The sequence below is a fragment of the Myxocyprinus asiaticus genome, chromosome 37 (assembly GCF_019703515.2).
Source record: "Myxocyprinus asiaticus isolate MX2 ecotype Aquarium Trade chromosome 37, UBuf_Myxa_2, whole genome shotgun sequence".
Taxonomy (NCBI): Eukaryota; Metazoa; Chordata; class Actinopteri; order Cypriniformes; family Catostomidae; genus Myxocyprinus; species Myxocyprinus asiaticus.
Window position 1 is genome coordinate 9,783,602 of NC_059380.1, and position 12,626 is coordinate 9,796,227.

Consider the following 12,626-nt stretch of genomic DNA (forward strand, 5'->3'; position numbering starts at 1 on the left):
ACTTGCCATTCAGGCCAAAGAGTTCAGTCTTTGTTTCTCATGGTCTGAGAGTTCTTCAAGTGCCTTTTGGCAAACTCCAGGCGGGCTGTCATGTACCTTTTACTGAGGAGAGACTTCTGTCTGGCCACTCTACCATACAGGCCTGATTGGTGGAGTGCTGCAGAGATGGTTGTTCTTCTGGAAGGTTCTCCTCTCTCCACAGAGAAATGCTGGAGCTCTGTTAGAGTGACCATCGGGTTCTTGGTCACCTCCCTGTCTAAGGCCCTTCTCCCCCGATCGCTCAATTTGGCCAGCTGGCGCTCTAGGAAGAATCCTGGTGGTTCCAAACTTCTTCCATTTACGCATGATGGAGGCCACTGTGCTCATTGGGACCTTCAATGCTGCAGAAATTTTTCTGTACCCTTCCTCAGATCTGTGCCTCGATACAATCCTGTCTCGGAGGTCTACAGACAGTTCCTTGGACTTCATGGCTTGGTTTGTGCTCTGACATGCACTGTTAACTGTGGGACCATATATAGACAGGTGTGTGCCTTTCCAGATCATGTCCAATCAACTGAATTTACCACAGGTGGACTCCAATCAAGTTGTAGAAACATCTCAAGGATGATCAGTGGAAACAGAATGCACCTGAGCTCAATTTTGAGTGTCATGGCAAAGGCTGTGAATACTTATGTACATGTGATTTTTTTTTTCGTTTTTTAATTTTCATAAATTTGCAAAGATTTCAAACAAACTTCTTTCACGTCGTCATTATGGGGTATTGTTTTTTAGAATTTTGAGGAAAATAATGAATTTAATCCATTTTGGAATAAGGCTGTAACATAACAAAATGTGGAAAAAGTGAAGCACTGTGAATACTTTCCGGATGCACTGTTTGTTCTCATTTAAAATAATAGAAATTAAAAAATGTGCTGAAGTGTTAAGGATTTCAGTGTGTAATAATTCAAAGGTGTAAGACTGTGAAAATTTAAGGGGACAAATACTTGAAAGACTCTGTTACTTTAATAAAACATTGTGTTTTTTATCCCAGACTACGTTGTTTTTGCAGAGGGTATTGGGAGTACTGTTTCTAGACATTGTCTGGGTGTTTTGATGGTGCTTGCATTTCATGATTATTTAACCAGCAGTGTGTGACATCCCAGTGGCTCAGTGGGAAGCACTATTACCACTATTACAACTATTATTCTGACATTTCACATCCTTAAAATAAAGTAGTGATCCTATCTGACTTAAGACAGGGAATGTTTTCTATGATTAAATATCAGGAATTGTGAAAAACTGAGTTTAAATATATTTGGCTAAGGTGTATGTAAACTTCTGACTCAACTGTATTTGGCACTTGCCTTTTATATAACTATTAATCTAAATGATTGAGTAAGTATAGACTAAATGTCACATTATGTCATTTGGCCTGTGTACCAGTTAAGAGTAAATTATGTTTCTTTGACTTGGGTTAAAACAGGAAAAAAAAATAACTTAACAAAGTTGAGGCAATCAGATCCAGCTTGCACTTCTGTCTTTCATTGATCAGGAAATTAAATCGAGGTCATTGACAAAAACATTATTTGACAAACCTACCATTTATGTACCACAGCTGTATATGCTATTGTAATGTTCCAGTTGAGCTAGCTGTACATAAGTTGTAATATTCCTTTGATCTTGTGCTGTAAAATAAAAAATTCCCCTCCATTAAACGCCAAGGTTACGGTTCAATGGTGCATTGAGCCCTGTACTTTGGCATTTCCACCCTTAATAGGTTGGAGAGGGTCCACTTGAGTGTGAAGGATGGCATTAAGAGTTACGAAACAGAACCCAGCCACACTACTTAACATATTCCTTCAACCAACTGTAATGTGCAATTATAATCCACAATTATGTGTGATTTCTACAGAGAAGCATTGTTCTATTATGTTGCCAATAAACCATTGCCTGCTACCAAAACGTATATGGCACCTTTTGATGGTGGGCCATCTGCCGCTGAAAGGCAGAGCGTCACAAGCCTGAGGCTCTTTTCTCAAAGAATTTAAGAAGCCAGGGGCTGTTCTGCAAATCTCCAGAAACTAGAGTAACTCTGTGCTGTGGTAATTCCATTTTAAGGAAATTAATTAATATTTGTTCTCATTATAATTGGAGAGAATGTAGCTCCAGTTACCCCCAAGGCATTTCTGTGAAATTATGCCCCTTGTGGACCAATGGAAAATGGGCTCCATGAAACATAATTGCAAAAAGAAAAAGCAACCCAAGACTCTGATCAAGAATGAGCTTGAATTATAGTGTAGGTGAATTTAGGGTGATATGATGTCTTCAACAGTGTCCTGCAATTGACCAAACCTTGAAATCAGTCCAAAATGTTTTAATAATAGCTCAAAATAGAATTTAACACACAGTAATCTAAAATGTTTCATAAAGTTGTATGTTGAATAGGAAAGTCTGATTGATTTATGTACAGCTTTTGAGGTGGGAAAAGACCAATGATCAACAAATAAAATAAAACAAAAGGAAATACATTTGAGAGGACAAGACATTAAATTTAGAGAGAGAGTCACTGAAACAATGGGGCATAGAAACTGCCAAAAAAAAAAAAAAAAAAAGCAGTTACCATAAAATTAGTCTTAAAAAAAAAAATATTTTTTCTTTTTTGGGAAATGTAAGAGAACAGTTTACAATCCCCACTGCTGCTGACTTTCCCATCACTGTCAAAAGAGGGGCCCACTGACCCCTTCTTCACTGGTATGTCTCATTAATGTAGCTGTGCAGCAGTCAGAGCAGTGTACATTGAATAGTCACCCAACAAGCTTTTTAAGAAAAGCCCATTATGAAAATTTATTTATTTTTATTTTATTTTTTTTTATAACACAAAGAGAACTTTCTTTCCTTGAACGTGTTCTACTAGCGGTCTGTCAGGACCAGTACTTTTTTATCAGTACTGTAAGAGATGGAAACTCAAAATTGCTTGCTTTCTACAAAACATAGTATGCATGTAGAAGTAAATGTTACACTAAATGTTTGCCTTTTGCTGGTAGGGATGGAGTTTGGTGCCAGCGCCCCACAGACAATCAAGGGGCTGTTCCACATGATTTCTCCATGAAACGTCTCTTCTTGACACGTTGAACAAAGAGGCAGACACATATGTCTTGGCTGTATGTCCATCAACACTGAAACATCTGTTACCTTGGGGTTGTTTTTCAAAGTTTGGGGCTGCGATATTTCAGTATTGAGGGGACCAGAATAGGGAAACATCCACCAATGAGCAGATTGGGTCATAAGTTTATGGCTCCTGTCAGATGTGTAGATCAGTCCATTTCTGGAAGAAAAACAAAAAGCTTTTCTCTTTGTGCACTAAAAAACATTGCCTTTCACTGGGATGGTGATAACTTTGGAGTGATCTCTAGGGTTTCAGAGAACAACAAATTGTTAAAAAGAGTTCATACATTAGGTTTACAACATTTAAACATCCATCCTCTTCAGAAGACTTGAATTGTATCTTTTTCAGTTGAAAATTAAGTGGTGTGAATGGTTTGCTGAGATTCTTTGCTGTTAGAATTCCTTGCATCCCTGTGTCAAATCAGTCTTCTTTAGTATTAAAAATATAAGTGCTTCTTTTCTTTCTAAAACCATTTGACCTGTTGTGAGACTCATTAAATTGGGAGGGTGCAGCACAGCTTTTGTGTCCTTTGTTGATATACTGTATATGAATACATGAACAAATGCTTTTAATATACATATACTGTATGTATTGTATCTTTATTACAAAATAAATACAGATATCTTTTTTCTTTTTCATGTTTTACTTTATACTTGAAACTCTGTTGCTTTTTATATGAAGCAGATCTGCCACAAAATTATTGTAGTGTTTGTTTCAGATGATCAGTAGTTATGACTGTCAGAGCGGTAAAGTGAGTAGCTTAATGAAGCTTGTACTCTAGTGGTTTTTGTCCATTCTTCTTGAACTCTTGTGCTCTGCTCAGCACACCTCTTTTGTTTGCCCCCGAGTGTCTTTCCCTCTGCCATCTACTTTGGCTTTGTCTGGATGCTGCTGATTCAGACCCTTTACCAGTATTGGAGGAGCCATAAAAGCCTTGGCCTCCAGGGCCAGAATGGTGGTGTTGGGCTTTTCAAACTCTGGCATGTGGTCTTTCCAACTGGACATGGCTCCCCCGTGACATGCTCTGGCTGCCAATAAAAGAAGCAGAGCTGACACTGCCAGTAGGACTGCTTGGGTCAGGTCTGGTAACGGATCTGGCTTAGATGCCTCCTTGGTCCTTAGATGGACACAGGAGGTTTCATTTAGCCCCATATGGAGGCAAACTTTGTAGTGAGTCCCTGGTTGGAGACGGGTTAGGTTGAATCTCCTGGTGCCAGCTAGAATTCGAGTGCTGTGATGATTTTCCAGACTGCCATTGGCCACCCAAGAGAGATGGGCAGTAGGGACATTACGGCTGGCTTGCCAGGTCAATAGGGCATACCTTTCTTTGACATCATGCACTTCAAAGCTATTCTCTGTCTTTTGGTTATTCGCATGAAACTTTCCACTTCCCACTACCTGTAAAGTCAAGCTTCTAGTGTCAGCTCCCACTAGGTTCTGTGCAACACAAGTATAGAAGCCAGCTTCTTCGGTGGTGACTCCAAAAATCTCTAATGTACCCTCTGTTAGAACCTGATAATGTCCATAGCTGCTGGATGGAGTCAATCTCACACCCTGGGGAATGACCCAGTAGATACTCGGCTCTGGCTCTGCCAGTGCTCGGCAGTGCAAGGCCACGTTGTCGCCATGTTTGACTTCAATGTAAGAGGGAAATGTGCTTGGAGCAATCAAGGGCAGACAGCTGTCTGCCATCTCTCTGAATGAGACTTCTTTAACTCTTCTGGCTTTCAGCTCAGGAGGCTCAGAGCAGAATGTGGACTGAGGCTCAATGAAACGGACTGGCTTGTCATTGTCAGCTCCCACCCAACGGATTAGGCAGTCACAGCGAATGGGATTGCTGTGCAAGCTAATTTCTTGAAGGCTAGGCAGTGACCTGACTGTCTGGCGATGCAGGGCACTCAAGGCATTACTGTTCAGCATTAGACTTTCCATGCTTGATAACTTTTGGAAGGCTTGAGGGTGGATATATGACAGCCGAGGATTGTTTGTGATCTCTAGTTTGGTCAGTTCAGGCAGGTTTTCCATTGCAGAGTGCTCAATAGAGATAAGCTCCTCCATGTTGTTTAACCCAAGTTCCTTCAGATGTAGCATATTTCTGAAGTCTCCCCTCTGCACTAGCTGAATGGGGTTCTTGTTCAAGTCAAGAAACTTAAGATCTGGCAGTTTTTGCAGTGCCTCTTTTGGGACATTTATTAGGTGGTTATCATAAAAGCTGATGCTCTCCAGGTTTTGAAGCCCCTCCAGTGCTCGCTCTGAGATTTCTCGTAAGCCCATGCCTGCTAGGACCAGACTGCGCAAGGAGCCCAGTGATTTAAAATTCAGGTCCTGGATTGTGTCCACAGGGTTTCCACCAATCATGAGCACTTCCAGTTGTGGCAAAGCATGGAACCAACGCCTGTCAATTACAACCAGGCGGTTAGAGTTGAGATGAAGCCTTAACAGTTTGTCCAGGCCCTTAAAGGCCCCAGGGGAGATGCTTCGTAGCCTGTTGTGATTGAGGTACAACTCCTGCAGGCTAGAAAGACCAAAGAAGGCTGCTTCTGGGAGGTGTCTCAGCTGGTTTTCCTCCATGTGTAGGCTGAGAAGAGCTGGCAGGTCAGTTATCCGCAAGTTTCGGGTACTGGTAAAGCTGTTATGGGAGAGATCCAACTCTGTCAGATTGACAAGGCCCTGGAGTTCACTCTGGTCCACAGAACTGATGAGGTTACTTTGCAGCCTGAGGGTTTGTGTCTCTGGAGGAAGGGAAGTGGGCAGCTGGCTAAGTAGCAGGTCATTGCAGTCTACTGTAGGAGCCTCTCTGTACACAGACTGAGGAGAGTACCAGGGCTTGATTTGGCAGACACACTGAAGGGGGCAGGGTACCCTCCAGGGCATGGATTGAATAACCAGGGAGCTTGCAACTCCAAGCAGCAGATGCGTGTGCAGAAGAAACATTGTAGCGTGTCCCATTTTCATAATCAAACTGATTTAATATGATGTAGATTCACTGTGAGGTGGACCTTTCAGTCCGTTTTGATAGGAGAGCCCAGAGCTTGTTAAATTTAGTAGAATAAATTTTCTCAAAGATGAAGTGCACTCTGTTCCTTCATCTCCAGTCTTGTGAAGTAGTTACATGAGTGTCTCAAAATCCTCCTCCTGTCTCTTTTGTGGTGTGGCTTCAGTCTTTCAGATGGATTAAATGCTCTGCAGTCTCAGTCCATCAACCTTACATCCTAGCATCCTGTTAGAGCAGGTTTTAGGATTGGTTCAGGGGCACACCTGGAAAAGACAGAAACAGGACATTTAGTCACAAGCTGTGATAACGCAGGAATTACATCATGCGATTTTCATAATTCCATATATCAGAGCATCACTGTGTGACTGTTGCTTTTGCATACATCTCAGTGTTAACTGATTTCTCTACAAAAGAATTTGTTTCATAATTGTCCCTTTTTAAGTTATCCAAATTAAATGTAGAATGTATTTGTTGGTATCAAAACACTTTGTATGCCTCTCAGCTCGTCTTTTAAAAGCTTCTCTAAGATTTTAAAAAGAAATTCACAAGATTCAGAGGGGACATAAAAATGCATTAAGGGAGTAAAGTCTGACTGTGGTCTAGCCTACTTTGTTTAAACTTTGTGACACGGTTGGTAGAGGAAATCTTTCAGCTGTCTGCTTACAATTTAGATTTTCTCTACTTTTTCATAGTTTACTTGAATAATTATTATTACTATTATTATGATATTTATTTATTTTTTTTCGTTTTGGGCGTTAATTGCATTTTGAGATGAATTGTAACAAGTTAATTAGCATACCACAAGGTATAGTGCAATGCTCATGGTACGCACTATAGTTGCATTTAGTCACTGTTATAAGAGATTTAAGGAATAGGTTATCACCTACTCATCCTCTAATGTGTCCAGAATGTATCTTTGACAGATCACTCACTCACTTGTGACGAGGAGGAGGGTGGGATTGGGCCGGTCCTCAATCGGGCTAATCAGCTGAGGAGAGGGATAGGGCCGAGCCAGATGCGGCAGTTCGGGAGAGAGAGAGCCACACGCAGCTGCCTTGTGTGTATTTGTTTGTGCCGTTTGTGTTTTCATTAAACATTATTTTGATGGTTCGTCTGGTTCCCGCCTCCTCCTTGCCCAATTTAAACCTTGTTACATTGGTGCCGAAACCCAGGGATGTGCTGTCGTTGAGTCCTCACCACTGCCATCCGCGAGGGGAGGAGGGGCTTGCTGCCTGCTGCCTGGAGCGGTGGATCCGCTGTCAGGGGCGAAGAGACTCTCTACCGGCCACCAGAATGCGGAGGGGCGTTCCATCTGCCAGGGGTCGGAGGACTCGCTCCGGACCACCCAGGGAGGAGTGGCTGTCATCCGCCAGAGTGTGGAGGAGTGGTCGAGGACCAGGCGACGGCATGTCTGGGAACTGGCGAGCAATTTTTCTCTCTCTTTCTCTCTCTCTCTCTCTCTCTCTCTCTCTCTCTCACTGTTGCTCTACCTTGCCCTTTCCCTCTCCTCTTTTTCCTCCCCTTGTCTCCCTCCCAGGTCTTGAAAGGTGGGGAAAGCCTGCCAGCAGGTGCGGCCAGAAGGACAACGTAAAGACAAAGGAGGGAGGAGTGTGACGAGGATCGGCTAATCAGTCGAGGAGAGGGATTGGGCCGAGCCGGATGCGGCAGTTCGGGAAAGAGTTAGCAACACGCAGATGTCGTGTGTGTATTTGTTTGTGTCTTTTTAAGTTTTCATTAAACATTATTTTGATGTTCCCGCTGCCTCCTTGCCCATTTTAAACTTTGTTACAACACTCCATTGAGTTTAAGATGCAAAGTTATATAAAAAAATCATGACAATACCATTGAACATTATTTTATGCTCTAGAGATAACAAATTTGTGTACAAAAGTCAAATTCAGTATTAATTTGGTAACCCTTTACAGCACCCCACAACAGAAGTGATGCAATACAATACAACACCATATTTCATCAAAAAGCTCAGGTTTCATTTAGACATTTTAGCCACACGGCAGAATGGCAGAGGTCCTTTACTTGCTCTGATTATTGCATCCACCCTTCTCCTTCCTTTCTCAAAGCTCTGCCATAGTAATCCATCCTTCTCCTGAATGCCCAATTAGTCGTAATGTTCTCTCTGTCTCTATTCTCTTGTCCCCCAGGGATCTACCTGCCAGTTCAGAGACTGTTTGTGCTTCCCCTTCCCTCTCTCTCGTATGTGCACACTAGCACAGAGGGATAGAGGAACGATCCATAGCTATCAACAGGCCAATGCAAGTGCAACCCCAAGCTCTCTCCCGCCAGCCATCAGCATGCACACTTCACCTTAAAGCTCATTTACAAAGTGGCAGCTTCATAGGCAGAAACTTGGCCTTCAATGATGCACCCTGTTACCCTGGCCCAGCTTGTCCTGGGATGTGTTGATTCCCGACCTGCGTCTTAATGAGTTGTCTTGAGCGCCCCTAATGTGAGGTGAATGGAGATGTCTGCAGGTGTGCTTCTTGCCTGTGCATACTGAATAATGCATTTGCCAAGGTTGCCCACTAATCTTCTTTCTCACTGCTTAGGCTCTCACTTTGGCCCTAATGAAACACAAGACATGACAAAGTAATTGCAGGAGGCCAATGAAGAGTGCCACTATTTGTCGTCCTGACGGAAACAGCTGTTGCCAACAATGGTGCCAAGCAACAGGTGGTACATCTTTATCATTTCAAATGAATGTTTTCACCTTTTACCTACCATAATGCCATCATGAGTCAACAGTCAAACATCCACACAGCAGCATAATGTGGTTGTTTGAAACCTTTCTGGGCATTCACAGTTCAGTTATGAAAAAGATAACCATCCACATTCTAAAACCGAAGTGACCGAATTTAGTCTTGTTTTCAGAAAAGTATTACAAATATTTGTGAGGCTTCCATTTAAAACAAGAAAAATAATATTTACTAATGGGGTAAGATAAATAAACTTGTTTCTGTCAGGTTCCCGACACTCCAGTTAAGTGTTTTCTTCAGTGTCGGAACCTGTGCCATGTATCACAAAAAAAGCTGAACAAATTCTGGATTCCAGTTTGACAAAACTCACCAAATCCAATCAGGCTTCATTAGGGTTAAGTGGAATCAAGATGCTCATTACCAACTTTCTCTCTCAATTCAGAGTTTGATCCCGAGGTTATGATGAGTTCACGAGCACGTTCACATGAATGAAGCGAAGAGCCAATCGCGTGTGAGACAGTGCGTCATATCTCGCGAGAGAGTCAGCAAGATTTACTTCTCCGCTGAAGATGTTTATGAAAATTATGATAAATTATAAGAATTTAACACACTTATAACAGCACAAGAGGACATTAAAAAAATATGATCAATCAAAACACATTTACGCAACACAAATAATCACTATGAAATCATGAAATAATTATAATTAATTCTCACAGCACAGAGGATCACTAGTAAATGATAAAGAATTTAATGGCATTTACACAGCAAGAAGAAACATTGCTGCTGCTGCTAGATCACGAAAAAGTCTGAATGTAATGAAAATATTAAAATAAATAATATGTGAAAGTAACATACAATAGCTCCACAACAAGAACATTCAGGCTTGTAATTTTAAAAGTTTAATTTCTTGATTTTAAATGTAAAAAATTGAAATGAATAGCTTTAGTATTACAGTTTTGTTGAACGCTTTGGTACTATTATCGCAAGTATGTGGTAAAACCTCACAACTGTTCAAACTCAAAGCAGATCATCAAAAAGGCTGTTTTTTCAAACATATAATCACATGTTCAGTTGACTAAGTACAACACACAAAATTACATAGGAACTTTTTCACCACACCTAATCAGGGTATCATCAAAGAAATACCTTTCATATGAAGTAATTGTCATTCACAATGCAATGCTCACAATACTTTTGATATGCTTCTCTTCTGATTTGCGTAAATACATTTGATCAACACTTAATCCAACTGCTCTTAATGGTTAATCACTGAACTGTTTGGTAAACCTATAGATTTTAAATTGGTGTGTCAGCTATATACAGTATATGGATTTCGAAAACCATACAAATAAAATGTGTGTTTGTATGAACATCTAAATTACATGTAACCACACATTATAACCACTTGTTATTGCTAATTGATTTCACATAGTGGTAACCACAATTGGTCACCATATAAAAGGGGGTTGTAAACACTGGCAATTTCTTTCAACATGGAGCAGGATAGACAGCAAGGAATAGAAAGTGCTCGTGGACAAGGGATCCGTCAGTGGGGTGGGCATGAGCACCAACAGAGAGGTCAGAGAGGTGGGCATGGGGCCCGTCGAAGGGTTGGTCGTCAGAGAGAGGGAGGCAGAACTGTTGTCTTTAATGAAGTCTGGGCCATCATCATTGATCATGTGGTGAACCGAGGCTTTACTATGGCAGAGGCTGCCAGATTAGTTGATCCAAATCTAAAAAGATCAACTGTCAATTCTATCATCCAAACGTTTTGCCAAGAAAACCGGTAAGTCTGGAGGATATATATACTATGCTTTACCATTACATTTACAATAAATTGTAATGCATGTAAATTCATAAAACATGTTACAGTATTCTTACAGTATGATCTATTGGCAGTATACTCTGTTCTATGCTTAGAATTGACAGAAAACCTCATAGTGGTGGCCATGGCCGTGTGCTGACCGACCAGCAGGAGTGGGCAGTGGTGTAAATGGTGAGGGGCAGGAATGATATAAGGCTGTTGGAAATAAAGCAGGCATTTGAGAAGAACAATGACACCTTTGCCAATGTGGCATCCATCAGCCTACCAACAGTAGCCCGCCTTTTGAAAAGACAACAGGTATCAATGAAACACATTTACCTGGTACCTTTTGTGAGAAACAATGACCAGGTGAAACAACTGAGGGCTGAGTATGTTCAGGTACAGCACTATATACTGTATTACTGTTACTATTTGATGCATCGCCTACTTCATATGTATATTGGAACTACACTGTAAAAAGAACTAACCAAAATATATTTTTTAGAGGGTGATGGTGCTTGATGCTGATGTGAACCATCACAAGTAAATTTTTGTTGATGAAGTGGGCTTTAACCTGGCCAAAACTCGTCGCCGTGGACGGAAACTCATCGGCCAACGGGCCACTGTCCAAGTGCCTGGACAACATGGAGGAAACATCTCCATGTGCGCAGCTATCTCTGAAGATGGTGTGGTAAGACGTAGGCCATTACTTGGCTCCTACAACGCTGCACATCTCATTGAGTTGCTCAATGAATTTGAGCCAGCCAGTCAAGGTGAAGGGGTCACCTATGTAATTGTGTGGGACAGTGTCAGGTTCCACCATGCAGAGGTGGTTCAAGCATGGTTTCAGGCCCATCCCCGATTCATGACCCTCTACCTGCCCCCATACTCTCCTTTCCTCAACCCTATTGAGGAATTTTTTTCAGCATGGAGGTGGAAGGTCTATTATCACCAACCCCTTGAGCACGCCACCCTCCTTCAGGCCATGGATGTGGCATGTGATGACATCAGTGTAGACCAATGTCAAGCATGGATTCGCCATGTCAAAAAGTTTTTCCCAAGGTGCATGAACAATGATGACATTCATTGTGATGTGGACGAGAATCTATGGCCAAATGCTCAAGACAGGCTTGATCCAAATTAATGTAATGTGTGCTAAATGTTATGTTTTGTTTTCATTTACTTAATTTGTTTTATTTAACTGTGTACATTTGATTATAGAGAGTATACCTATGTTACAATTTGTATCTGAAAAACACAATTTGCCCAAATGATTGAAGAGGATGTCTTCATTGATCACAACTTGATTACTCATAGGATAGATATTATGGAAATGATAGATTCTGTAAATGCTGGGTAATGTAAGTGTATTGCCTAATGTGACAACTGTGTAATCTGTCTTTTACAGTACTGTAGCATATTACTTTCAGCACTTCTAAGAGCGATTTGAAACATGCATCTTGTTGGATTCACTGGTAGTTAAAATGACTAAACTGAAAATATATCATTATGTTGGGTTTTGGTGATTAAACCATATGTTCTCATGAAGTTTCACGAGAAACGTATATTTTGAATCAATGGTTGTGTAGTGAGAGATGTTTACAATCCAAATGAATGCACAATGGCAAGCTTTGAATGAAAGACTGGCTGCGTTACAAGTGTGATGAGTTTGGAGTTATGCACTAAGAGTTGTGAGTTGTGTTTTACCACATACTTGCGACAATAGTACTTAAACGATCAACAAAAACTGTAATTTAAATGACTAAATATCATTTCATACAATTAGACAGTAATGCACTATCAAAAAATAAAAATGTGAGCAATTGGAAAATGAGTAGATAGTATGCACTAATAAAGACTTATTTGTTCTTTCTTTCTAGCAGCATAAGACCCAATAATGACAGATTTAGTGTGCTTTTGAAATTCAAGTGAAATACTGTATGTTCATGGCATCTCTTCCAGCATATC

At 41.0% G+C, this 12,626-nt stretch overlaps 1 protein-coding gene and 1 long non-coding RNA gene across 5 annotated transcripts in view; one reads left to right on the forward strand and one right to left on the reverse strand.

Moving 5' to 3' along the window:
- Window positions 1-2,347: 2,347 nt before the first annotated feature.
- The window catches only part of LOC127428275 (leucine-rich repeat neuronal protein 2-like), a 71,733-nt gene continuing 61,454 nt past the window's right edge, over window positions 2,348-12,626 (reverse strand). For all 3 annotated transcript variants that reach the window (XM_051676513.1, XM_051676514.1, XM_051676515.1), the window contains one exon: window positions 2,348-6,403. In XM_051676513.1, the coding sequence (XP_051532473.1) occupies window positions 3,965-6,100 (2,136 nt within the window). In that variant the 5' untranslated portion in view covers window positions 6,101-6,403 and the 3' untranslated portion in view covers window positions 2,348-3,964. The remainder of the gene's footprint in view (window positions 6,404-12,626) is intronic.
- On the forward strand, window positions 8,303-12,111 carry LOC127428276 (uncharacterized). 2 transcript variants are annotated; one of them, XR_007895071.1, is made up of 4 exons: window positions 8,303-8,629; window positions 8,705-8,828; window positions 10,775-11,057; window positions 11,164-12,111. It is a non-coding gene; the product is annotated as an uncharacterized LOC127428276 (long non-coding RNA). The 2 variants fall into 2 exon arrangements; XR_007895070.1 differs by having other exon boundaries at window positions 10,775-12,111.